Here is a 27,523-nt window from a genome sequence, read left to right on the forward strand (position 1 = left end):
TTATTAAAAATATCTTTTTATTGACTGAAGCTGATCAATTCTCTTAGCAGGACAGTGAGGCACATAGCATATTCTTTAAAAAATTAAATCGTAAGTTAAAACATAAATGTTTTAGTCTTGAATAATTTTTAAAAATGCATATAAAACTTCATCTTCCAGCTGTTGTTTACGTAAGTAGATGGGATGACTACAGACCCAAACAAGATGGGGCTCTGCTCAGCTTTGGGACAGAAGGGCCTCGACTGTCACTCACAGAGGAGATAACTTCTGGTTAAAAATATTTTGTGTCAGATCATTTTACGTGTATGTACACAGCAAAGTCCAGAGCTAAAACCACAAGAGAATACTATTTCTTATATATTTGGAGCTGACTCTGATAAGCTACTGTTTATAATGAAATGTATGCACAGGTTTAAAAACATCAGACAGCTAAAATGGCATTTTATATGCGGGGATTCTCTGTGATGTTCATACGCTTAAGCGCTTCTCCAGGATTTCACCACTGTCCACGCATCTTCACAGGGACGGCCTTCTTCTCTCTTGGCATTAATTCCAAGTTTGGATATATACACGATAGAGAATATTTTACACGTGAAAAATATTTCTTGCGCGTGTAAATGATTAACTTTAAAACAAAATATAGATGTTTAAAAATTAACTTTCAGTTTCTGCTCCCCTTGAGTATTAAACATTTGCTTACGAAGGATTCCGATCCTCTTTTTGTGTTCCAGGTGAAGTATTAGGTATTGATGTCTGCTTCCTGCCTTCTGCATAGAAGGGAAATGGGCTTCTCTGCAGAATGAAAACAGTTAATAAAATCAATCAGTGAGTGCTGGAGAGTGTGCCATGAGCTCCCGGTCTCTAAATAATTAGCTATATCCTGACTTTCCTTAAAATAAGGTCATGCAAAATAAAGACTTCTCAGCAAAGAGAAGGGGAAAAGAGGGGGAAAGGGAGGTTCCTGAAGCTTACTTACTGCTTTCGCCGTTTTTAAAAGGTTCTTATGCTGACAATGAAAACGACTAAAATGCTTATACCTTTTAAACTGGATTCTAAAGAAACTGCGTATATGAGATGAAGGTTTGACAGGACGAAACTCAGATCAAGAAAGTGCTTACTGGGTCAATAAACCTTTTTATAGAACCTGAAACCCCACGAAGAGACTTATTTCTAGACAGACATTTAGACGACATGTTAATTTAGATTCCGATTTTAAAAGCTGTATGTATTTACTCCTTAGATTTAAAATTCTAGGAGTACTGAAATAAGAATCGTTTGAGCTGCATTTCTTACAAGTAATTGACATTTCACTCTGATTAAATTTAGAACGTATGTAGAAATAGGTCAAACAAAAGAGAAAGCATTACAGGTCAAACAACCCATGGCCTTAACTCTACATTATCAGTGTTCCCGAGTTACTTATTAAATATCCACTGAGATATAAGATGAGACTAGCAGAGGTGACTTACCCGTGAATACTGAACACTGAAGCTGACTTTTGCTTTCTTCAGTCATTGAGAGAGGTATTTTTTTGAGCTGACTCTTCCGAGACTTCTAAGTTCTACAAAACAACTGCTGAATTAGTACCCAGGAAAACTAGAAAATACGTAAGACAGTACACAAATACAGCAGAAATGCCTTTAAGAGACCTTATAGAATGAATGGAACTCAATGAAGGAATTTCGCAGAACTACCATCCACGCACCAATGAAGACGTATTCGTTCCCTATTTGCACGTGGGGCCCTTTGTCCGTCATCGTGGAGCAGAATGCTCTGCTTGCTTTGCCATCTATGTTCTGGCTAAACTTTGGCCACCAGCTAGTGCCCAGATATACCTGGCGTTTTGTCAGCCCTGATACAGGCTGACTACGTGGTGAGCCCTTAATGAACATCCACGGTCACCAATCTGAATCTACAACCCTAAGTGTGATAATTCACCAAAGTGCCTACTAGGGCTTTAGTAAGCATTGTCGGGCGTTTGGGGAGATACATTTAAAAAGAAGGAAAAGAGGGAAAGAGGAGGATGAGACCTGGAAAGACGCAGGCAGACCCAGGTGGCACACTTCAGCGTGTAGGGTCAGCCCCCAGCTCGGCCCACGGGACCTACATTTGCGCCGTTGGGATCGTAGGTGCTTCCAGACCTCTGGGCTTTACTCATGCTGCCTTCTGCCTACTCAGAGAGACTTCCTGTGTATCTTACGACCCGATGTACTTTATTTTTTTCATTTAAAAACATTACTCTAAAAGGAATCCATCGGCTTCACCAGCATGCCACAAAAAAGGTGGAGACGGCTGTCAGCGAATACCAACAGTCTCAACTAGTAACGAGACGTCCAGTACTGTGTACACTCAAAACTCCACGATCCGTCCAGGCTGAGTCCCTCCCTATTCCCACCGAGGGGACAGGGGATGGGCTCTGCTCTGCTAGGTTCTGCTCTTTCCTTCCTTTTTTCTCAAGTTTTAAATTATTGGTATTTTTCAGGTTAATACATTGGCAAGTTTCGAAAATAAAAATAACATAAATTCTTATTCCCACCCCTTTTCGTATACATGTAGAATACCATAGAACCTTTCAGTATCTTGCTTCTCCTCACTTAATAAGATACCCCGAAAATACTTCCATGCCCAAGATCTTCTTCGTTCTGTTTCGCGGCTAGGTAGCACTTCAGCGTGTGGACGTCTGTCGCCTGGCCTTTGCCGGCTACCTGGACTGCCTCCCAACTTCCACTATTTATTAAAGCGACGCTGCAACGAAAAACTTATTCGCTACACGAGCAGATGTATCTGTAGGAGAGAGTCCCCAAGTGACACTGCTACGTCAAAGGACTGGTTCTCGTGCAATTTTCAGGAAACGCTGCCAGGTTCCCTGCCAAAAGGACTGAATCAGTCTGTGCCCTCCCCCCCCCCCCCCCACCCCAGCAATGTATGAGAAAAAGGCTGTAAAATAAGACCCTTATCCCCAGCAACAGATGGCAAAACCCTAATGAAGCAGACGGGCTGCTCGGAACTTTACCCTGGTTCCATATTGCAAAATTAAGGATTTTATACAAAATGACTTGCTTTTTCTGTAACTAGCTATATATACCCAGTTCAAAGGACCGGAGGGGAGGAGTTTGTAAAGTGCACTGCCAAGTGGATTTATGTTATTTCCCCAACATTTCCAGAATCACTTGGTAATCCACTGGAAAATATATTACATCTGGAGCCAATATTTTTTCCAACTAAATGATTATCTGATTCTAGCTGTGGAATGTTAAACAGGAGATTTAATCACTCTTCCTCACCTGTAAAATGAAAGGTTGAGATTAGATATCTCTTCTGGGTCTTCATAGCTCAAAAAAATCTCTTAAGCCAAGTTTTTACCACACTCCAACAGCTTTCGTGGTTTTTGAGTCTATACCTGAGGTCACTGTTTTGCCTTTTTCCTTCACTTTTCCTATCTGTTCCATTCAAGGTGTTCCCTGAGCACCCTCTGTAGAGGGTGCTCGGGAGACCAGGACGAGCACGAGGGGCTCCTTAAGGGGCCGGGAGAGGGGCAGGGGGAAGCGAATGTCATCAGCTGCCATGTGCTGTGACATGTGCTCTGATGGAGATTCGTCCACAAACACATAGACACAGAACTATGCTGAGGACAAGAGCGAGGGAGATACTGACTGGATCTCAAGACAGGAATTTCACATAAAACCCTGAAGACGCGGTTAAGAGAAGAGCCCGAGGCCAGGAGGATGAGTAGGAGTCTGTCAGACGGACTGTACTGAAATAAAGTCACTTCCGCTATAACGCTTGCTGCGAAACTGAGAATTTGTTCCAACACATCAGATATGTTAGGGAACAATTTGAGCATCAAGTGAAGTTTGCATTTGTTTGTGTGCGATTTTGTCCACGAAAAACAGTAGGTGGACTGCAGCCAGCTGGGCTGAGCCAGCCATGCCTTGAAGAAACACACACGTGTGCGCACACGGCCCCCAGCTTCCCCGGTGTGTGAGGACACACATCCATCCACATCCTATCTGATGCCCCTCCTCCTCCCACCTCCCAATCAATCACAGGCTGGAACCTCCCCAATGCAAACTTCAGGTCTTTTTCAAGGTAAAACACCATATTTGTTGCAGTATTTACGTATTTCTTAACCACTTAACACGTATGAAACTGTCCTATCATTTTGGTTACATTCCTGTCTTTTTTAAAAAAACGATTCACTGACAAAGTTTTTGAGTGTCATGCTCCTAACCCCATTTTTCCTGTAAGCCGTGTGGTTTTTATCATGCATTTTGCATTCTGCAGTGATTCTTAGAAACCGGGTCTATGCTGTATTGTAGCATAAGTTATTGTGGTTATCAAAATACTAAACAAGGCTGAGATATAATAACACACGCTCCTCTTTATTAATACATAAATTAATAAGTTCTAACAGCAAGTCTAATATTCTGTAATTGTGAGGTAGTGTTAAGTAGAAATCATATTTTAAGATATCTGCAATAACTATAATGCGATACGAAACCATCTGTGGTCACTACTAGTGACAAAGTCACAGGTATTATGTTCTATTATGGCGTGTTTCCCATATTCAAATTGAAAGAAGTGCTAATTTTCAATTAGAGGTTAATAAAAGTAAACTTAAGTGTAATTTTTACTCCCATCGGAATTTATAGATTCCCTGAATTCTAGTCAACAAACACTGATTCGAAATCTCTGCCCAACAAATCCATAGAGACAGGAAGTAGCCTAGTGGTGGCCAGGGTCCGTGGGGAGGAGGAATGGGGCGAGGACTTCTCATGGGGACAAAGTTTCTTGTGGGATGATAAAAATGTTCTAAAATCGATTATGGTGATAGTCACACAACTGTGTAACGATACAAAAACCACTGAACTGTACACTTCTAACGGGGGAACGTTATGGTACGGACATTATACCTCAATTAAGGTGTTAAAGAAAAAAATAAAAGCTTACCAATACTTAAAATACTTCAGCTCCAAAGTAAATAAATCGATTCACTAATGGCTCAATGAGAGTTTGTCAAGAAAAAACCTTCCTAGAAAGCACTGCAAAGTCCCTACCGGTTTCTGCTTAGAAAAACTTATATGGCACACGTGGTGTGCGTGCAGGAGACGTCTTCCCTCACCTATAATAAGCAGTGTGTGATTTATACTGTTTTCTGTAAAATTAACATGTAAATATATGAGAGGTGTGGTGTAATTTAACAGGCAAGCAACTACCTGTTGAGGCTTGTGGCAATGAACCTGTTGATTCTAACGTGGTGAATATCCTAGTTTCAGATCACCTGTGTCACAGAGAAACTGATTCATGGAACTCTGAACCTAACAAAAGGCCAATGTGAAGACGAGCTAAGCAAAAAATGCCACCAGAGAGGATTTCATGGAACAAGCCGAGGATGTCCGCTCTCAGTTTCTATTCAACACATATCTGGAGGTCTTAGCCAGAGCAATAATGTAAGAAAAAGAAATAAGGCATAAAGACTGAAAAAGAAATTCTATATTCACAAATTACATGATTGTCTATGTAAAAAATCCCAAGAATCTATAGAAAATCTACTAGAATAGGTGAATTTAGGAAAGATGCAAATTACAAAAGTCAACTGTAGTTTATATCATCAACGAACTTGAAAATGAAATTTAAAATAACATGTATAATGGCATCGACAGACAAAATACTAGGAATAAATTTAACAAAAGATGTGCAAGACCCCTACAATGAAAACTACAAAATATGGTCAAGAGAAATGAAGGAAGACGTACATTAATGGAGATATACTCTGTTCACAGATATCGATTCTTTCCAAAGTGATCTATAGATTCAGTGAAATCACTATATTAGAGTGCATTTTTTGAAAACTGACAAAATGATTCTAAAATTGCTGTGGACCTGCAAAGGACCTAGGATAGGCAAAACAATTTTGCAAAAGAAAAACAAAGTAGAGGACGTATACTACACAATATCAAGACTTTCCACAGAGTAACGTAATCAATGCAGCATGGTATCTGCACTCGGGAGCTCAGAGGAGTAATCAGATACCACAGAAGGGGTCAAAGGGAAAGTGACCACGTACGTTTTTGGCGCTGCTGCTGAGAGCCTCGGAGCTGATGGGGAGCAGGGTGCTCAGCTCCAGATCTGTGACCATCTGACGAGACTCGGCCAGCAAACGCTGGAGCTTGCTGGTGGGAGAAAAATCGTCCTGGGAAGACAACACAATTTAGGGTTCTTGAAATCAAGAAGTAGTGTTAAATGTTTATGTTTACAAATACGATGTAATACGCACAAATGGTAACTATTCATTAACATTTCTGTGACTTTAGGTTATTATGTATCAAAGCAGGACATTAAATATTAGAATAAGTAAATTCCATTTATTTGTTAGCGCCTATTTGGCTAAACAATTTGACTTAAACAGAACTTGCGACAATTAATTAAGTAATATCCATGTGATAAAAGAATCCTAGGCATTGTTTAGCTTTCCTAAATCAACTTACCAAAGCCATAATTAGCATGTCAGAATACGGGCAAAATGAAACTTTAACACTAAAGCCTTATAAGCTATTAAAAATATGTGGAAATATGCCTTAGTTTTAGTTTTCAACTTTAAGATCTGAATTTTTAGCATGCCGACTACTCTCAAAAGCACTGAGACTAATTTTTCACTAAGAAAAGTTAATTTCTAATTTTCCATGAACAATGATCAATACACTGGATCCAGAAGATGTTTCATAAATGTCTGCCAATGAATAAATACAGACTACGCACGCGCAGACACACGCGCGCGTATGCATGGACACCACAGGCATGCAATGCCACATGCTGCCTCAGAAAAACAGGTGCACACACTGACAAACCAGAGCTACAAAAGGTAATAGCTAATATTTCTCCTCCTAGTTGTAGCTTTTAAAACATTAACAGCTTTGGGGTATAAGTGACACACGATTAGCTGTGTTTAACCACATGCGCACACACACCCCTGAAACCGTGCCCACGTGAACAGCGATCACGTCCATCACACCACTGTCCCTTTGGAACTCCTGCCCTGAGCCCCTTCCCCCATTCCCAGACCACTGCTGATCTGCTTTCTGTCACCGCAGATTTGTTTGCATTTTCTAGAATTTTATATAAACGCATTCATACTTTTGTCTGTCTGGCTTCTTTCATTCAGCATAATTATCTTGAGATTCTCCCATGTTGCATGTGTATAAACAGCTCACTTCTTAATGCTGAGAAGGACTCCATTGTATGGATATACCAGTTTATTCACTTTTGATGTATATTTTGGTTGCTTCCAGTTCTTTTAGCTATTACAGTAAAGCTGCTTGAACATTCACGAACAAGTCCCACCACCAGTGAATTAAAGTCCCAACTGCTCCAGATCCTAGCAACACTTGGTAATGATGAATTTTTAACAAAGAGAACTAACACTCAAAAAATACCCTTTAAGGACCAGGTCCAACGACACCTCATGTAAGGCAAGCAACTGTGTGATGTCATCACCGCGCAACCGCAGATGAAGAAACTGAAGCTCAAAGAGATTAAATAACTTTACCAAGGTCACTGAGCTAAGACAAAGCAAAACGGGGATTTGAACTCAGATCAGGCTGATTTCAAAGCCAGATATCTTCCCAAAATAACACCAAAAGGAATTAAGTTGACTTGAACTTATTTCCTTTGTTTAAAGAGCTGCAGTGACGGCCTCGTGTATGATGAAGACACTGGCTGACTCACGACAGTGACAATGTAGAAACACCTCAGTGCCCGTCAGTAGGGGGGTGGACAAACTGTGGTTTATTCCACCCATGGGCTACGTGTCAATCAACAATCAAAACGAAGAGACTAGGTCTGCAAGTGTCAGCATGGATAAATGTCACAGAAGACTGACACAGTTGGAAAAGTCACACCGCAAAAGGATATAGTATTTTACCATCATGTCCATTTTGAATATACACAGAATGACTATATTATATAATGTTTAAGCATATAATTTTATGTAGTGCAAGTATAAAAATAAGCATGGAAGCAACTTCAGAATAGTGGCCAAGTGGCGTGAGGAGGGGGCATGGGGAGAACGGGATGTGGGCCTTAACACTTTGTAACATTTTCTCTCTCTAACAAGAAAAATAAGGAAATGTGACAAAATGTAAACATGTTAAATCTGAATGTAGGTGCATGATTGCTTGTTATAGTCTTCGTTTTTCTTGGACATCTTGCCTAGAGCTAATCTATAGGATATTAATACTATAAAGTCCTATAACTTAAAAAAAAAAAAAACCTGAAAAATGGCCAAAATTAAGCACGCTAACAAAAGGGCTGCAGGAGAATTAAAAGCGTGTTGGGGACAAGTCTTGCTGGAATAATAAGCTGGGTATTTCTAAGTGAAACACAAACCTTCTCACTAGGCAGTGCTGTGTCTTTGTTGATTAACAAAATCTTTGGTGAGTTCTTTCTGTCAGAAGAGGACTCTGCCTCCACCAGCTTCTCCTCCTCTCTCAAGGCCGATTTTAAAGAGCCCAAACAGTGGGAATGCTGGATGGCAATTAACTCACTGTGAATAATAAAACCAAACAAAAACAGACACCTTAAAACAATATCAAACGCACATCACCGGTATGCTTAAACTTAAAAGTATCTCAACACAACAAGAAGAATTGTTTTTCCTTTTTAATGAAGAAGCTCAAGCTTGAGAAGAACATTACAGATTTGAATAGAATGTCTGAGTAGAATATTATAAATGAATGCGGAACAAAATTCTTAAGTTAAAGGGTAATCACAGGATAGAGAATTTCCCTCTCCCTCCAAAAAAAGAGAGAGACAGAGAGGTTTAAGGGACAGGATCATCCAAAAAAAGGAGAAAAAAAATTAACAATATGTGACAATTGCAGGTTTTTGGTTTGTGAGATGGAATCTCATTAATGGATTTTGGAAGTCCTTTCGTAAAAGCAGAGTGGCGCTGTTGTGGCTCATTAATTCTATAGTTTCTCCGTGTTATGTGTGGCCAAGCTTCCGGCTACGTGATTAAGGTCCGGGCTTGAAGCAGAGTTAATGGCAAAGGCTGCGGAGGCACAGCTGCTGGGCCCTCCCCCCTCCTCCCCGCACGTAACCTGGGGCCGCCTGGGAAGAGGCTGCGTGGTGGCTCCCCGCACAGGTAACCCTGTTCGTCAGACAGACCGGCGGTCCAGAGGTGAACACGTTAGTCAGATAAAAAAGTGGGTACACAACTTCTTATAATCTAAGGCAAAATAGGAAAACAGAAGGATCTCTTCTACTTAATCAAGCACTTGTCACCCGAGGCCTTGGCAGGTGCCTCTGCTGGCACAGCGAGAAGTCGCTTGGATTATTTCAAGCCAGGGAGGTAAAAACGGTCTTGAAAGGGAACTCCGAGTTTAAATTTGGATTTCTCTCATACATGAAATTTACTATTTGTCCACCAAGCTCTTAAAACTTTCTGACACAAGCTTTTCCCTTAATTTATGCGTGTTCTTTTCAGTGGTGAAGTACATGTGGTTGTGCCTTACCGGAGGTTACAATTCCAGAAGGTCTTTAAAACCAGATATGAATAGACAGCTTTTAGTGTGATAAACAATTTTTTTTAAATTTTGCAACTAACAGAATAACTATCTGTATGATTTTTAAATTACTCAGGCTTCTAAAAAGGACAAAGAACAATCCAAATAATATGAATGCAAAAAAAAAAAATTTTAATCATGAAGTCCTACAAAAATCAGAGTGATGATCACAATACAGACCTCAATATAGAAACTTTGTCCTTTCTGTAATTTAAGATTGAAGAGCTGGGTTTTATTTAAAAATCACATTTTTATAGTGTCACCCGACCACAAAATTCAGCCATTCTAACAATAAAATGAGCCTGAACAATGAAGCACATGGTAATAACTAATCTGGTTTCTTCTTAGAAAAAATCAGTAACTTTTAGCAGCTTGTCAAGTACAAGTATTCTTTCTCTTGCATGACTTTACAAAGCAAGTCTGAGAGAGACGCAGTGAACACGGAGGCAGAGCGCATGGACAGGTAAGAGTGTGGGGTGAAGAGAAATGCCCACGGGGCTCAGGGTGACGTGTCCGGCTTATCAGTCCAGAACCACCGGGTGGGGGCTGGGGAAGGAAGAGCATTCCACTGTGTAAAGTGACTCCCTGTCTGGTTTTAAATAAAACATATTTACCCAACTCACGCCAACAGGCTTTGCTTTTAAGCAAAACCTTTGCCTCAGAAGCTGCCCTGGAGCCTGACCCGTCTCTGCGCACTCAAAACCCAACAGCCTGCGCCGCGGTGGGGAGAGGAACACGTGGTCTCGAATGCCACTTCGTCTGCTCAGGCGGCCCTTAGCGTTCCTAAACACTGTGGGCTCCCCGGGGGCGACGGAGGAGCGCGTCACTCACCTGGTGGAAGAGTTGTATTTCGTCCCACAGGCAGCTTCTGAACAAGTGCACACCGACTTGTGCCGCACAATTCTCTGCAGCTTCGAAGGCTTAAAAATACTCATCCACTCCATGTCGGACATTTGGCCTGGGGCTTCGATGACAAAGTTACTGGGGTGGCAGCACTGGGATTCGCACAGGTCGTTTTCACCCAAACAGGTTTCGTTTTTTTGGCAACAGGAAACTCCAGATCTTTCCACATGATCTTGATATTCAGCATCAAGCTTTTCTGGTTGTTTTGAAGCAGAGCAGCTGGCCAAGCCCAGGTACACATTGACATCGTGCCACTGCTTTTCATCAGAAAAAGTTGACATGTCCGAGAGCTGTTTGTCTTCGTTCTGAATCCCAATTCCAATACCTTTTGGTAATTTTGCATGGACCTTACACAACGTACTTTTGTTTTCGGGTTCGATCTGGAGTTTTCCTCCCAGAGACCAAGACTTTGGTTTCTCCATTAAGTTTTTTGTAAACAGAGACGAGAGAGCAATTACACTTTTTTCCCCAAATGAAGTATTAACCTGTAGCTTCTTCTCTTGGCACACGTCACAAGAGTTCTTGTCTGCCCTATTTTGCTGAAACAACGTGGTCTCAAATTTTTGGTCCTTAACCAGTGACTTCTGCTTTTTCTCCCTCTTAATATCGACTTTCGAGTGGTTATTTTCAAGGTCTGATAAACACATGTCTCTGCTATGGTGGCATTATAAAAAAATGGAAGTTATTAAGATACACTTGACACCATCATTCTAAATAGTTCACCCAAACCCCATTAGTTGAGCTAAATCCTAAAAAGACCCATTTGTCTGAAATGAAATGACAGGATATTCATTCCTTCTTCAGAGCCCAGTTTCAGCTTGACCCCCTCAGAAGTCCTGAGTGCTGAGCCCACGCATCCACCCCCTCCCACCCGAACTCCCACGGTGCCTATGGTCTCACCACAAGTCATCACCTGACTCTATGTGTCACCTAAGCCACCACACAGCAAATTTCCTATTACAGCTATATTGCTCACTGCTTCATGTACAGGTCCTGTCTTCTCAACAGACTGTTTTTGTATAGAGAGGCCATTTTTTAATCATCCCGGCACCTAGGACCGGCTTTAAGAAATATTAAGTAAATACTTACTGATCGATCTGATATTTCCCTTCCCAAGTCTATCTCACAGTAAATATAGGTAAAGTCAGGACTGAAAAATAATGGACTCAAGGTACAAAGAGAGAGTTGGACAGTGCCGAATGTGTTTACCACTCTGCATTCATGCCCATCCCATTCATCTGCTGATACTTACGTAGCTATATATTGAAAGATGGTTTAAAGTAAAAATGACACATGTGCATAAAGTAAAATTTAAGGGTGCTACATAAATGTGATGAATCTTTTAATAAATTGTCCTTTGAAGCTTTTCATGTCCTGGGGATCCAGGTATTCTGATCTGGCCTGGTGCCTATGATGTGGGACACAGAGCGTCGTGTGACAACCCCAGCACAAAGCCTGGGAAGAGAAGTGCTGGACCCGCCGTCACGCCGTCTGCACCAGCCCTCGCCCCGCGCGTCCCTCTGCAGGAACCACGGACTCGTGGGCCAAGGAGCCGCCGTCAGGCCAGGGCAGGCTGGGCAGTCACGGCAGCCGCGGGGAACTTCCCGAAGCCCCGTTCCCTCCCATGACCTCTTGGGAAAGTGGACCGAATTTAACTGTGGGACAGCCACGTGCCTGTTAAACCAAACCATGCCACAGATATTTCTGTTTTAATTTTAGAGAAACCCATTTAATTCACACACGGCTCATCATGGGGAAGGGACATCTCCTTCCAGCAGCTGGGACGAGGAAAGCCAAGGCGAGCACAGAGCTGGGAGCCCCGCTCCAGCACACCCCTTCTTCCAGGCACGTGCCTGTCCTCTGTGTCTTTCCCTACTTCTAGCCCAGTGCCTATAACACTGCGAGAGCTGAATGAATGAATAAATGATTCATCCCTGGAGTTCTACTTTAGCTCAAAGCCTCCTACACGACAGACACACGATCATGTTTAACGAATTTCTGTTATCAAGTGGCTAGATTAGGATCGTGCCTAAAACTCTAAGCCCAGGCCTGGCCACCACCCAGGAGAATGATCATCATGAGCGCACGTATGTCACAGAGGGGTTGGTAGCAGGTGCTGGCCCACAGTAAGTGCTTAACAAATACTGACTGAATGATGGAATAAAATACAAGGTTGTATTAACAGATCTTCCTAAGATTACCTGGATTCCAGGGCCTTTGATTCCTCCATCTTTGAGTCATACATCTGTATTAATTCCTGAGAATTTTCCACATTGAAATTAAGAAACTGCAGATCACTCTGTTGTTTTACATAAATCTGCCACAGATATTGATAAATGAATATAAATGTAACACTAAAACTAAATTGAGCCAATAATTTGGTACTTTCAAATTCTAAACAGTCAGACCAGATAATGACTAGAGAAACAGGCTAAATGTTTTTGCTTTTATTTTTCCTACGTTAACACTGACATTTGTTAGTCTAACTGGTCTCCTAACCTTTAATTACCATAAACAAGACCTTATCTGCTAAGCTAAAAGTGACACGCGTTCAATGTAGTTAGGGCTCCAGAAGCACCATCAACAAAATCAACAGACACACACTTTTCCTAATTTGATGTTCCTTTGTAAATGTTTCCCACCTAATAGCAAAATATAACTGGAGACACACCTGTCTCAAATTATGCAGCTCTGCGTTCGTGCGTTCCTGCTTTGACTTTGCAATATCAAGTAACTCATCTTTCCGTTTTTCTCTCTCTGCTATTGAAGAATAAATATTATTAAAATATTTTTCATCAGCCCTATCGACACAAGCCTCTTCATTTTCAACAATTTAATGCCTGGCTAACGTTCTTTTCCCCTTGTTCCTGAATTTAAAAATAGCGAAGTGGATGGCTGAGAACAGCTGTGAAACGTGATTCTAACCAGATCCTTCATCCAATCTGAAAACTTTTGTAATATATTTAATGCTAAGTCAAAAAAGGACTCAAAGTTGTATCAACTCTATGACCAAGGTACACGTGTGTGCTTGTATGTATGCATGGATGCACACGTGCATAGAAAAGTCGGGGTGCAAGGAGACCAACACATTAAAAAGTTATATTTGGATGAGAGGATGAATGACAATTATTTTCCTCTCTTCTTCTGGGGAGGGAGAGGTTGATTTTAAATCTTTAAAATATATACATATTACTTTAAAGTTTAGTTTTTTTCACACTGCACAGGTAACTTATGAATGTATTTTCGTTGTAAAAATCCAAACATATTACCTCTACCGACAGAAAAAAATCAACAGTACAAGGGGCAAAAATCACTATTTTTACCAATAGGCCAGTCAGCCTGATATAATCTCACAATCTGGCCCTTCCTATGTGTTCTCACTGACCAAAACCGATGATGTTTGTACCTGTGGGGTCCCCACAGGCAGATAACCGGTATTTCCATTTTAATGAAAAAAGCCCAGCATTCTTTTAAAGACTTCCTATTTCTTGAAAACTCCTTTTACCTGATAGGTGATTCAGATTCAGAAATCCATTCAGTAAACGTTTTACTTTCAATTTCTTAGTTCAAAGAGACAGAACAGAGATATATTCTTTTAAAATCTTCACTCTTTTACAAAGACCACAAACATTTTGCTGAAACACGGACACTTCACTATTATTAGAGTTGGGAAACGAGAAATCGGTATTTTAAAAAGTTTCATAACTTGGTAAATGAAAATCCACAGAAAGGAAAGAATCTGAAGTGCTTGCTATACGAAGACTTGTACCAAAAAAATATTAATATTACACTTAAGGAGAAATCTTTTCATTCATATAGAAGTGAGAAGTCAACAAATGCTTCACTTTAAAAATCAATCTTTACAAGAAGTTCAAACTAAATGTGTAAAATGACCCTCTAATTACATGAATCAGTTTTAAGTAAATCTGATAAAATCTAAATCAAAATTTACATCTTATATCTATGGTTTTTCATAAAACACTGTTTTCACATGTCATTTCTGTAATGGATGAAAAAGAATAAAAATATTTATCTTTATCACATTACATTTGGAACAGTACAAAAACTATTTCAGGACAAAGGCGTGTGCTTTGCTACAGACTGCCACTCCACCTGGACAGCAATTCTGCAGTGTTTGCTGGTGGCCACAGGAGACCAGGAAGAGTGGGAAGGATCTGGGCAAAATCACACACACACACAGTCACACAACCTCCGACTTGGGTCTGCAGCTTGTTTGACTTTAAAGGTAGTCCTTGTGCACACGACGGAGAACGTGGAAAGCTCAGTGAAGGCCGCGGTGCCAGGTTCAAACGACTATGTCTTTTCTATTCAGTTCTGAACTTTTTTGCATTAATTGCGTCAACACCATAACGAAAGCAGACATAGGTGGTGGACTTGCATTATTTATACGGAGTTGTATTTAGCTGATGTGAACTCGATCATATGCACGAAGGAAAAATTTTAAAAAGGAAGCGCAGCTACTTTGGACAGTGGAAGTGATGCCCACAGCGCATCTGTGAGTGTCAGCTGGTCTCGAGTCCACGCGCCTCTCGTGTTAACGGCACCGTGACCCGCTGCGTGCACTCTTAGTCCTCAGAGACTTGTTATGGATGCAGCACGCTCCCTAAACAAAAGCCAACCACTTTATCAGGCGTTCAAGACTAATCTTAAATATATTTGAGTTTTGCCTTAATCTCTAACTTTAGAATAATCTACTGTTGCGTAACAGGCAATTCCACTGTAAATATAAACTGTTTTCCAAGATCACATACTTTTCTACCCGGCTGGGTGTAGCTGAGAGATCAAAGTGGACTGTCGGAGAACACAAAGGGGTCTGGAACTCTCTGCCGATACCTGCCCGAGCACGCAGCCCAAGAGAGACAGCACTGAGGTCTGGGCCCAGCCAAATTCTGCTCAAGGCCCTGCCTTTCACTGACCAGGAGACCTCAGGCAGGCCACTCGGTCTCAGAGGGCCTCACCTCAGGGCTGTCGGGCCCTTGGAAGTGTAAGCTACTATCGCCGTTTCATTTGCAAACTTCTTGTAAGCATCTGTACAAATGAAACGTGTCCTTAAGCCTCTGGGAAGCACTTCGTCTTCAACAAGAGGAAAAAGAGTTTTGATCTTAAAAGTACATTTTTAGGACATCTTCCAACTTCAACTAAAATGTCTTACTTTTTAGCCATAGCACCCGACAGTATATTATTATGGTAAACCTTTTAATATTATTTTTAGGTTTAACTCACTTTTATAATTTAAATACACAAAAATTGTTTTGAGACACTGGTATGAATAGAAAAGATGTTTAAGAAATCAGCTTAGGAATTGATAAAAAAAGTTATTTCGCAAAATGGATTCATTATAGTATTATGTAATAAATTCTATATATTTTACCTGGTCACACATAAGAGAATGTATGAGCAAAAAATGGTGAATCAAAAAGAAAAGACACTGTTTCTTCCTCTGACCTCTGGCAGCGTTTTATTCACAGCATTTGTATAGCACTGAATTCTCTGGGCCTGTGAGCTTCTTAGCAACTAAAAGAGTGCCTGGCACACAAATGCTGACCCAAAGGTGTTTGGACTCAGCTCTGAAGCTACTAATACATATATATCTTCTATCTCTCTGTCTCCGTCTCCGTCTCTGTCTGTCTCTCTCTCTTTAGCAATATTACTGAGACAAAGCGATCCTAAAAATAATGGAAATAGTGGCCTCTAGTGGTAGAAAATGCATCCTTTAAATACATGAGATTTAAATTAGGAACTCCATTTTATTTGAAAAAATTTTAATAGAACACTACATTTTGCCCTCTAACTTATAGAAATGTATTCTCTTCCTATAAGGAGAGGCACTGAGGGTAGGTGTAGACCCCCAAAATGTTCATTTAATTCTATTTGGAATTTTACCTCCAAATCTATTATTTTCCTAATACAAACTACCAAAAAGCCGAAGAAAGTCTTCGTGGCTGGCAGGGACAGAGAAGAGATCTACAGACTAGTGATATCCAGCCGGGAGCAGAAAAAGGAGAGGCTTCGCTAGCGGAAATTCTAGACACTGAAGTGGGCGGGAAGAGGACGAAGCGTGAGGGAATGTGGGGGGGGCGGGGGTATGAAATGCAACTTCTACGTTCATCAGACGGGGCCTAAGTTACACCTTACTGATAAACTTGCTTTTATAGCATGAAAAAAATTCACCCCCAACGTTATTACTTTACGGTCACTCTGATGTAACACATGAGTATTTTCCAACTGTAATAATTATAGGCAATCGATTTGCAAAACAGGAAAAATGTTGAATTGCTAATTTTTACATAGTATTTGCAAAGGTATAAACATCCTTCCTCCTTTGATTCATAAGATTCTTTTTTAATGAATTTTTAGTGAGAAGGACAGTCACACACCTGATCTGGGAGGGAGGCAGACCCTTGTTTTAGAGAAGAGGAAGCAGTTAACTAGGAGGCATGATAACCGCTTTCAAATCCCCTGCCTGGGCCCTCCCCGTATCTAAAGGGTATTAAAATATATGTGTATATATTTAGTCTGTCATAGTAGTACTGTAGAAAGTTCAGGTCGCAAATATATAACTATTTAATCACTTCAACTAATTATCTATTTTTACCAGTAAAAACCAATTCATCATGCAGGCAACTTTTCTCTTGCTTGAGGCGAATGATCTCTTCTCGTTGTTCATTATTTTCTGTTGTCTTTTCATTTAGATCCTCTTCATAAATAGAAGGAAAAAAAAGTCCTCAGATAAATAGCAGTTCCTAAGAGAATACACACTATGAATGCCTCGCATGACCTCAGCAACCCTCCCAGTTAATCCAAAGTCCCATGAATGTCAGTCCATACGCGCCCGCATCCGACATCTCCCTGCGTGCCTAGCGCTGCCCACTGGCCTCCCTGCTCCAGCCTCGCCCGCTGTCCCCAGAGCAATGGGGCTCTGCTCACGTCACCTCTCTGTTACGCTGAGGGCGAAACCCAAACTCACCGTCAGCCCTGCGCAGCCTGGCCCTGCCTTTCATGCTCCCTCTTCCTCTCTGTTCCTGGGACGTGTCCCAACCTCGAAACCCACCATTGGGGCTTTTGCATTTTCTGCCCCTTCTGCCTGGAAGGTTCTTGACCAAGATCTCCATATGGCTGGTTCTTACTATCTCTAAGTTTCAGCTCAAATGTTCTCTTCGAAGACATTTCAGTCCACCCAAACGAAATGAGTCTCTGTCCCTCTCTCTAGTCTACCATCTATTACTGCTTTTCTTAAAAAAAATAGTTTAATGGACATTCAATTTCTGAAATAAGGCATAAATATTGATGAAACAGACTTTTTACTTGACTATCTCACCTACGTATACATAGCATCCAGTAAATATTTACCAAACGCCTATAATGTACCCAGGAGCTGTGCCACTAACTGTAGATCTGAAGAAAAGGGTCGGTCCCCGACATCAAAGGGCCTACAGTATGACTACGGCTGCAGTCACAAATAGAGCCACAAATGGAGACAAAACCTATTATCTGCCACAAGTCAGGGCATCATGTGAACGAGATTGAGTCTTTTAGGTTAAACCGGCCACAATAAACTTGCAGTTTCAACAGCAGCTCGCTGCCTCGCGAGGCACTCACTATGGATGGACAGACAGATGGTGGGATGCAGAAGAAACCCCCCCACAGCATGGCTCTGTCACCTGAAGGGTGCTTTTCCACCGTGGGAGTCAGTCTTCGTGCCTAGCGTGATGACCATTTATAAAGGGTGATGCTATGGGTGCGGACGGAAGGCCAAAGAGACAGCTCCTCAGCCCGGCAGCCTGAGGAAGGTGGGGCCCCGCCCCGGCCTCGAAGACGAATTTAAATTCTGACTCCATCACCTACGTCCATACTCAAGCGCACAGCACTAACCTATCTGGTATACCTGGCCTTCGCTTCGTTATAAAACTTCAAGTGACACTACTCAGAAAGAAACGGATCATGCAGTTACTGTGAGAATGCAAACAGAAAAGGAGGACCCGAAGGAATTTTAAAACCGACCACGCACGGAAGGCCAGTCTGGCAGGCTGTGCTGTCAGTGCTGGTTCCTCGTCCCTCCCGCCAAGGGGCAGAGGGTGTTTCTCTACTGCTTGACCTAGGGCTGAGCCATGTGACTTGCTCTGGCCAACAGAATGAGGGGGAGGCGAGGTTGTGTCAGGTCCTCACGAGTTTGTGCTTCTCTTAAGCTCCTGCCTCCACCGTGGGGGGAAGCGCCCAGGCTGGCCTACAGGTGGGGAGGTGACATTCAGGAAGCGGAACTGCGCCAGGATGAGCAGCCCGGCTGGGCCCAACCGAGACCGGTCCATTCCCGCTTCCAGGTGCATGCGTTTAAGAAAGGCTCACTGCTGCAAGCCACCAGGACAGTGTCGCCGGTTCTTACGAAGTATGTACTGGCAACAGCTAACTGTATGGCAAAGGCAGGATTCTTTTTAAAACATAACGCATTATGCAGTTTCCCCAACTCTGTTATTTATCTTGCATTGCAAAAATTGCAGCATAATTCTATGCACACAAAATGAACACTTCGTGGTAGGACCTAAAGCCAGCAACAGACCTAGTCTCAATCATGAGATTGAGTGAACCTGAATAAGGAAATATATTCCCAGGACAAAATGCTTAAATTTATGTCTCTTTCTTACCTTTTAGTTTATTAATTTCAATCTTAAGTGTCTTCAATTTCTGCTTACAATCTTGCTTTTCTTTCACGATACAAGTCTCCACCATCTTGGCGTCGCGTAAGGCATGCTCTAATAATTTGAATTTACCCGAGCAGTCCGCGATGTGACTGACTGCCTCAATAATATCTTTGTCCTAAAAACCAGATGTGAAAACTGTTATATGAGGTTTTTAAATTCCAACTAATCGATGCGAAAAAATTACATTTGTTAAGAAGTCATTGTGTGCCAGACTGCATTCTAAGCATTTTTCAGGGGTAATTCATTTAATCTGCACGGTAACTCTCTGAGGTACTATTATATCCCCACGCGACAGACGAGTCACTATTAAATTGTCCACGATTACACAACTAACTAGTGATGGAGTTGACTAGCCAGCTGGCCCCGGAAACCACACACGACCCAGCATGGAAAGCTTAGGACCAGACAATTCAACTAAGAAAACCTAAGAGCAACAGGAGGCCTGGTGGCCCTTGAGGGGGCTTCTGCTCTGCATTACAGATAACCCCATGGGCCCTGCTCTTCCTCCCTTTCTTTTCGGCTGGTTAAAATGACTCCAAGACTCTATTTAAAACCTACCCAATTCAGAACTTCTTAGTGTCAAGGTAATTTTTTAATTACAAAAAAAAGGTATCTGCTTGTTGAAAAGCAATTCAAACAATACCTAAAAGTATAAAAATACTAAGTGAAAGTTCTCTCCCTCCCCTACTAATAATTTTTTTTTTTTTTTAGGCAAGGCAACCCTTAGTTGACCTCACAGATTGTAAGGACCTTGCCAGCTTACAATCTCTTATTTTTTATTTTTTACAGCACCTGATCTTCCATCCAAGTACTCACCAGGCCTGACCCTGCTTAGCTTCTGAGATCAGACGGGATCGGGCTTGTTCAGGGCGGCATGGCCGTAGACACTAATAACTATTATCAGCAGGTCTGACCTCTGCTGGAGGACAAGGCTTTCTGCCCTAGCATGTGTGATCACGAAAAGTCTCGCAGTCTGCACATCTCACACTAGGAGGGCTCATGGGAGAAAGGGGGGCTGGACAGACCGTTTAAAAGCTGATGGGACTTTGTGATCAGACCAATGGCAAAAAATCCGGCAGTCCTCTTAGGTACACAAATACAGTTCAGCAAATGCCAACACAGACGCGTCAGGAAGCCAGTCCTCTTCAGCATCCTCGTTACACTCAGAGCTTCGCCAGGCAGGTCGCTACGACGGAAGCCGTGGTGGTTGGTGAAACCACTCAACTAGTCGCCACTTGGCTAAAGGCAATTCTGAAGCTTTTAATATTTTCTCTTTAATTTTAAGAAAGCTTGCCCCTGATCACCTGAAAACACGAATGTGCTGGGGAAAATCACACATGAATCAGCATGAGTGTTCTATTCCGCCGCCACCATTTCCCTACGAGCCGGCTGTCAAACACGTGTTACGGCCGAAGAGACCGTTCGCCAGCCACTGTTTATGGCACGTCAGTAACTATACGCATAACTGCTCGGCTGCTAACAGGTCTTCTCTCCAAGAAAAATGATCAACCAGCCAGCTGACGGCCAGTGACCTTGTGCAACCTCACAATGGATGCCTCAGAAGGAAACGAGGTAATCTGGGCCCAAAAGTGGAGACCTGCCTCCTCTCTCAGGGCCTCGGAGTCATTTTAAACTTGTTTCCCTCGTTTCTAAAATGAGAATTTCAACAAAGAGAGCAATACCGGCAGTTCTATCTATTTGCGTTGCTATGGGACTTAAGTAAGATCATGTCTGTGACTATACTACATAAGCTACGAAGTACCCCAGCGAATGGAGGCAGTACTATTTGAAATTACCTTTAGCTTTATCATGGTCGTGAGAGCCTGTTCTCGAGCTTGTAATTGTCCTACCTGAGCAGAAAGTTCCACTAATGTGTTGCTGAGATTTTCGTTTCTAGCCTACAAGGAAACAACACATAAATACTAATTTGTGAGTCATTTAAAAGCTTTCGTTACTATCATCAGCCACAATCTGTGCTCATTCTTCTGTTTTTTTTTTTTTTTTAGCTTTTTTTAGTAATAAAGTGGGCTAAGTAAGCAGTCACCTAAAACGAATACAATATCTATTTCCCCATTACCTCTCGCATCCTCTCAATATTGTGTTTGCTCATCTGGATTATTGGTAATGTCTGTATGCGTGTCTACTTCCCAATGCCTTTTATGTATAATTCTAGGTTGGCAAGAAAGAAGGAAAGAAAGAAATGAATGAAAAGTGAATCAGTAAGAGATTGCCTCTGCGGAAAATAAAATAGCATTGGTAAACTTCTGTGTGTCTTTTTTTAATTTTATTTTTCACTCTGTGTTGAAGGAACTTCATATTGGGGTATTCTCATTTATGAGATTTTTTTTAAAACCATAGAACTATATATGATATAATTATTCAGTATATGATGAATTTATTGGTTAGAAAAAATAATCAGGCTTTTTAAAAGATAACTCTATGGAGGAAAATGAAATTCATGTTATTAAGTGAAAGGAGCCAACCTGAAAAGGCTACATACTATGTAATTCTAACTGTACGACATACTAGGAAAAATAAAACGACGGAGACAGTAAAAAGATCCGTGGTTGCCAGGGGTCGCGGGAGGGAGCAATGGAGCCCAGAGGACTTTCAGGTGGTGAAACTACTCTGTATGACACTGTAAGTGGTTACATGTCATCATACATTTGTCAAAACCCACAGAATACACACCACCAAGAGTGAACCTGAATGTAAGCTATGGACCCTGGGGGATAATGACGGTCTGTACAGACTCACTGATGACAACGCACGCACTGAGGTGGTTGGTGTAGAATGTCCACAGGGGGGAGGCTGTGTGTGGGGAAGGCAGGGGATGTATGAGGAATCTCTGTATGTTCCACTCTAAAACTGCCCTAAAAAATAATGTTTATTAATTTACAAAAACCATCCCACTATAGACTGAATTGCATCCTCCCAAATGCATATGCCTAACCCCAATGTGACAGTATGTGGAGATGGGCCTCTGGGAGACAGTTAGGTTCAGATGAGGTCATGTAGGTGAGGCCCTCAGAATGAGATAGTACACTTACAAGAGGAGACACCAGAGAGCTTGCTTGCTCTCTCTCCATGGCTTGAGGACACACACAGCAAGAAGGTGGCTGTCTATAAGCCACAGAAGAGAGCCCTCACCAGAAACCAACCATGCTGGCGCCCTGATCTTGGACTTCTAGCTTCTAGAACTATGAAGAAAGAAATTTCTGTTGTTTAAGCCACCCAATCTATGGTGTTTCACTATGGCAGCCCAAGGTGACTGTTACATTTCCAGTTTTTAATTCAACATATCAATAGATTCTAGAATAGTTTTTACTTATTTTAGAGACAGAAACTGTCTAGAATAGTGAAAAAAAAAATTTAAGGTATAAAATAAAATCCATACTATTACAATGAATTATATAAGACTCATATTACTAAGACCTATACTAATATCATTATAAAAAAAATATGAAAAATGTAACAAAAAATAATGGCTTTTTTTGTGCCTCTCATAAACACGAGCTCAAAAAATATCTGGTGACTGACAAGCTGAACTGAAAATTAAAAAACTAGACTTAAAGATTTTATTCTCCACACGCCACTAACATGTGTAGATATTTGTTTATCATGTCAGCTACGACACAAGTCTTTAGAAAGCATAATTTCAAGCTACCAAAATTTATGATGGTGACCTCAGACTTTGAGAAAGGCTTTCTAAAATGACCCATTGTTGATACGGCGTAACAGTTAGAAAAGGGTTGTAATGAAGCTTCTTCAAGACAGAACAGCACTGTGTAGCTAACCGAAGCAATGCAATGGATATGAAACTGATGACTGATGACGGAGGGATGGATGGATGTGCTTTCCCACACACACACACGCACGCATTTTTAATGGAGAAATTTAAGTCTCCATTTTCAATAACTGAAACACAAACAGAATTTGAGCAGTGAAGCTTATCACGACATAAAACCAACCTCGAGGTCTTCAGAGAGGAGGGAGGAATGAGTTGCCTTTTGAGCCATTTCCTGGAGCTGGAGCTGAGTCTTCTGAAGAGCCGTCTGGCATTCAATTTGATTCGATTCAAGGGTTTTTACCTTCTTTGTGAGTGACTTGATTATTTCAGTTCTTTTATGTAGTTCACCTGAGGGAAATTTCATCAATTTATTTGGGGTCAGATCTGAAGCTTAAAATGTATTATTTTCCAACACATCATTAAAAACTAAGTGTGCTAAAGAATTTTTTAAAAGATAATTCTTTTCAAAGTTTTATTATAAAATGTGTGATACTGTACCCCATTCGAGGAATAGAACACTGTAGGCAACTCCTGTATGTCACTTACTGAACAGAATCTTTCCAATTTCCACTTTCCCAACCACTATTCTGATCTTAATAATTTCCTTACTTTTTATTATAGTTTTACCACCTATGACCACATCCCTAAAAATTGTTTAATTGGAACCATCTATAAATGGAAGTAGACTTTATAAATTCTTCTGTCTGCTTTTTTCACTTAAGTATGCTCCTGAGATTGATCTATATTGCTGGAACCCTGTCTGTACACTGTCATTTCTACAAAATGTCCCAGTATATGACTATGCCAAAATCTATCCATCTATATTCTATTACTGATGGTCACTGGATTGTTTCCACTTTGCAGATATAATGAACAATGTTGCTCTGAATAGTCCTGTCCATGCATCTTGGTGCGTTTTTGCAGGAGTTCCTCTCCAGCCCGGCTACCCAAAGTGGTCCTTGGACCAGCAGCACTGACATCACCGGGAACCTGTCGGAAACGCAGACTCTCAAGCCCCAGACCTATTGTATTAGAATCTATAGGTTTACAAGATCCTGAGGCCATTCATGTGCACACTGAAGTGGATGGAAACGCTGGGACAACACTCATGTGTATCTTCAACTTTACGAGAAACCGTGAAACGATTTTCCAAAGTAGTTGTACCAACGGACACATTTACCAGCAGTGAACAGCCTTCTGGTGGCCCCACGCCTTTACCGACACCTGATAATTTCTACCCGGCTGGTAAGTGTGAAATGTTGTCTCACTACGGTTTTAATTTTCATTTCCTAATTACTAATGAGAATGAGAACCTTTTTATATATTTATTGCCCATTCAGTTTTCCATGAAATGCCTATTCAAGTTCCTTATTTTAAATCCAGATACTGATGGTTATATATATATAATGTTACCTTGTTCTTGAACATGTTTACACAAAATATTTTATGTGATCTTATATTACATTTAATATGCAACTATAGTAAACAGTGTGTTTAGGTGTATCTACGTGTAGACAGCGTATGGGAAAAGTAAAATCAGATGGTCCTCAAAGAAATGGAAAACTTATGCATATTTAGATTGTCATATTTACAGGATCCTTGTGTAATATAAAGAAAAAGGTGCAGTATGGTTATCTTTCTATCAAACAGATCTAGTGTTTTCCCCTCTAATACTCTCGTATCAACGTAGTGTCAATAGAACATTCAGACTTTAGGGCAGCACTAAAGGAATAAAAAAGAACTAAAATATGGAACAAAAAAATTTTTGCAAGCCATTTTTGAGATTGCTACCATTTTAAAAGATGACTGTGTTAGATACTTAAGATCAAATTCAATACCAAGAGTTTAAAATCTTTAGTCAGTTCATGAGAAATGGTTAGTTCTGTGGCATCCTTATCTATATTCTAGCTCAAAACTAATTTCCTAAAGACGCGCTCTTGGCACTCCATGTTAACTGGAGCTCTACCCAGCACGCTTTCTACGTTTAAGTGCTTTGCCTGCCCTACTTTAATTCGCATTGTTTGTTTGATTGTGAGTGTTCGCAAAGTCCTCCTCTCTTCAATGAAACGGAACTCCAGGACAGCAGGCACAGTGCTGAGGTAATCTTTCTCTAGCATTCCCATTTTAATGTGTTAGCCTATTAGAAGTGCACAACGGGTGTTGCTGAATGCATTTCTGACCTTCTAACTTGCTGCAACGCTCTTCCAAAGTCAACACTTTCTGCCGATCCTCTTCCCATGAAAGAAGTTGTCTCTGATGTACTGCAACCATATCATTGAGCTCTTTATCGCGATCTTTTAATTCTCCAATGAGCAGCTGCAGCTCTTTCCGTTGTTTCTCGATAGTGGAAATCTCGACTTCTGACCCGATGTTCTGATCATAGAAAGTGGTTTCACAGCAGAATAAAACTAATCAATAACATAAATCGGCCAAAGCACATTTTTCAAATAATTATATCTTCTTTTGCTGCCAATCTAAGGTAGTTAAATTAACTTTCACTCACTGTGTATAACATGGTATCAAAATTATGTGTACTTAAAACAAGCGTCCACACCCGCTACGCCCTCTACGGCTATCATTTTGTCATGGCACATACACCACTCTTGAAAATTCAGACCGTCTGTAAAACCTCCATTGGCTAATCACAAATGAACCTGTTTCTGCATATTTTTCTTTACCCAGCCTCTCCCTGTATCAATCAACAATATATTATCCCTCACCTTGCCCAGGAATCCTGGGGTGATCAAGTAAAGGGAAACATGGAAATAAGTACTGTTTAAATGCAAGTAATTCTCATAACATCTAACACATCTTTAAATACTCAATCTACCAAGAACAATTTAATATTAAGACTGGTCCAAACTCAGCATATCTATTTGAAAATAAATTTTGTAAAGGAAAATTTTCACGCACACGCACACAGAAGACAGAAGAAGAGCACAATGAACCCCCACACAGGCAGTGCCCAGGTGCTGCTCTTATGAAGATTTTCTCGTTTCAAATTTTTTGTTGTTGTTGTTATTGACAAAAAATACATTGCACTCTTACATACTTCGGTATGCATCTCTAAAAATGAACATTTTTACATAACCACGATGCCCTTTTCACACCGACCAAAGCTACTTACAACAATTCCTTTCAAGCATACAACATTTTAAAGTCCAGTGCAGTGAAACTGGTCTGACCTGAAGTGTGAATCCAGAATTAGTCACTTAGTGACCCTCTAACCTTGGGCAAGTTACTTAACTCCTCTAAGCAGATAGTTTCCTCGCTGGCAAAATGCTAAAAACAGCACGTGACCTCTTAGAGTTGTGTGTATTGTGGAAGATGAGCTCTGTCAAGCGCTTGACAGTACTTGGCACTTAGTAGGCACTCGACAAACATTAGCTATTAAGATTAAGTCACCTTTCAAAATATGGTTCCATCCTCATCTGTGAAATAAAGAACTAAACAAAACACGTTGCTTTAAGAATTCTAGCTTAAAGACAGTCAAGTTCACCAGAGTCTCATCTACATCATTCCTATTTTCTGAAAAATAAGATTTGTAAATAGATAATAACGAATGAACTACAGTTACTCACTAGTACATAAACAGAGAAAATGGAATTTGGAGCCAAAGGATTCCAAATCACAAGACTTGAATTCCGGTCTTTGGTAAGCCACTCATTAATTCACTCATTCATGCCACAAAACATTTACTGCGCACCAAGTGGCTTGGGAACACAGCAAAGGGGCGCGCGGGCGAAGAGCATGTATAGTCCAGCATCGGAAAACCGGCAATAGTCCCAGTGTACAAAAAAAGTTCATCTCACAGTATAGACCGACACATGCACACTTCGGGCAAGTTCGCTTTCCAGACTTTTTGCGGAAACGGAGTTATGACTGCGCCGCCCCCCACTGGCTGCTCCCTCTCCACGAGCGCCCGCTGTCATCGTTAGGCGGGCACCCGGTCCCTGCACTCGTCCCTGCGCCTGGGCTGAACGTCAGGGTCCCCGGAGGTCAGGAGACCGACGCGACGCCCCATTTCTCCTCGACGACCCGCGCGCGGTTTTCAATTTAGGCGGAAACCGTGCCTTAAAAGCCCCCCGAGTTCGGCAGGATGCACGTTGTGCCCCGAGGCCTGCCGTCCCCTCGCCCCGGGAACGGCGGGCCCGCGGCGGCCGCTCACCTGGCGCCCGGCGAAGAAGGTCGCCGAAGGGTTCATAGGCGTGTCCTCCGCCGCCGGAGAAAGTCGCTGTGCGCAGCGTCACCTTAGAAACGCCATAGGCGCGCCTGCCCGGAGCGGCGGGGGGCGAGCCCCGAGCCCCGGAGCCCCGCGCCGCGGCCGGCCCCGCAAGCCCTCCCCAACCGCCCCTCCAGCGGAGCGCGCCGCCCGCGTCGCCGAGGGGTTCGGCCCGCCGACCCGGCGCGCGACGCCGGCTCCCACCCCGCCCGGCGGGGGCGCCTTCCCGGCCTGGCTTCTTGCAAAGCCGAGCCCCGGGGCGCGCGAATGGTTTAACTGAGAACGTAAAATCCATTGCCTACGGGCCGCGAAGTACCGGTTCTTTTCC

At 41.8% G+C, this 27,523-nt stretch overlaps 1 protein-coding gene across 3 annotated transcripts; it reads right to left on the minus strand.

Moving 5' to 3' along the window:
* Window positions 1–27,349, minus strand: CCDC62 (coiled-coil domain containing 62). 3 transcript variants are annotated; one of them, XM_011355732.2, is made up of 13 exons: window positions 27,142–27,348; window positions 25,154–25,346; window positions 23,155–23,321; window positions 20,980–21,081; window positions 19,127–19,298; window positions 17,083–17,184; window positions 13,138–13,223; window positions 12,668–12,783; window positions 10,395–11,120; window positions 8,386–8,542; window positions 6,068–6,193; window positions 1,470–1,561; window positions 1–792 (listed from the first exon to the last, which is right to left on the minus strand). In XM_011355732.2, exons 1-12 carry the CDS (start codon window positions 27,175–27,177, stop codon window positions 1,508–1,510), a joined length of 2,037 nt encoding a protein of 678 aa, XP_011354034.1. In that variant the 5' UTR covers window positions 27,178–27,348; the 3' UTR covers window positions 1–792; window positions 1,470–1,507. The 3 variants fall into 3 exon arrangements, with proteins under 3 accessions (XP_011354034.1, XP_011354033.1, XP_011354035.1); XM_011355731.2 differs by having other exon boundaries at window positions 13,138–13,226; XM_011355733.2 differs by lacking the exon at window positions 20,980–21,081 and having other exon boundaries at window positions 13,138–13,226; window positions 27,142–27,349.
* Between the last annotated feature and the right edge of the window lie 174 nt (window positions 27,350–27,523).

Source organism: Pteropus vampyrus, unplaced genomic scaffold, assembly GCF_000151845.1.
Source record: "Pteropus vampyrus isolate Shadow unplaced genomic scaffold, Pvam_2.0 Scaffold23, whole genome shotgun sequence".
Taxonomy (NCBI): Eukaryota; Metazoa; Chordata; class Mammalia; order Chiroptera; family Pteropodidae; genus Pteropus; species Pteropus vampyrus.

What these genes read in the sequence shown, in the direction of transcription:
- CCDC62 (XM_011355731.2), bottom strand. Translation starts at nt 27,177, where the DNA reads ATGAACCCTTCGGCGACCTTCTTCGCCGGGCGCCAG. An exon ending in CCTTCTTCGCCGGGCGCCAG is followed by an intron (nt 25,347 to 27,141) that starts GTGAGCGGCCGC and finishes TTCTATGATCAG; the next exon opens with AACATCGGGTCAGAAGTCGA. An exon ending in TCAAAGGCCCTGGAATCCAG is followed by an intron (nt 11,121 to 12,667) that starts GTAATCTTAGGA and finishes ATGCCACCATAG; the next exon opens with CAGAGACATGTGTTTATCAG.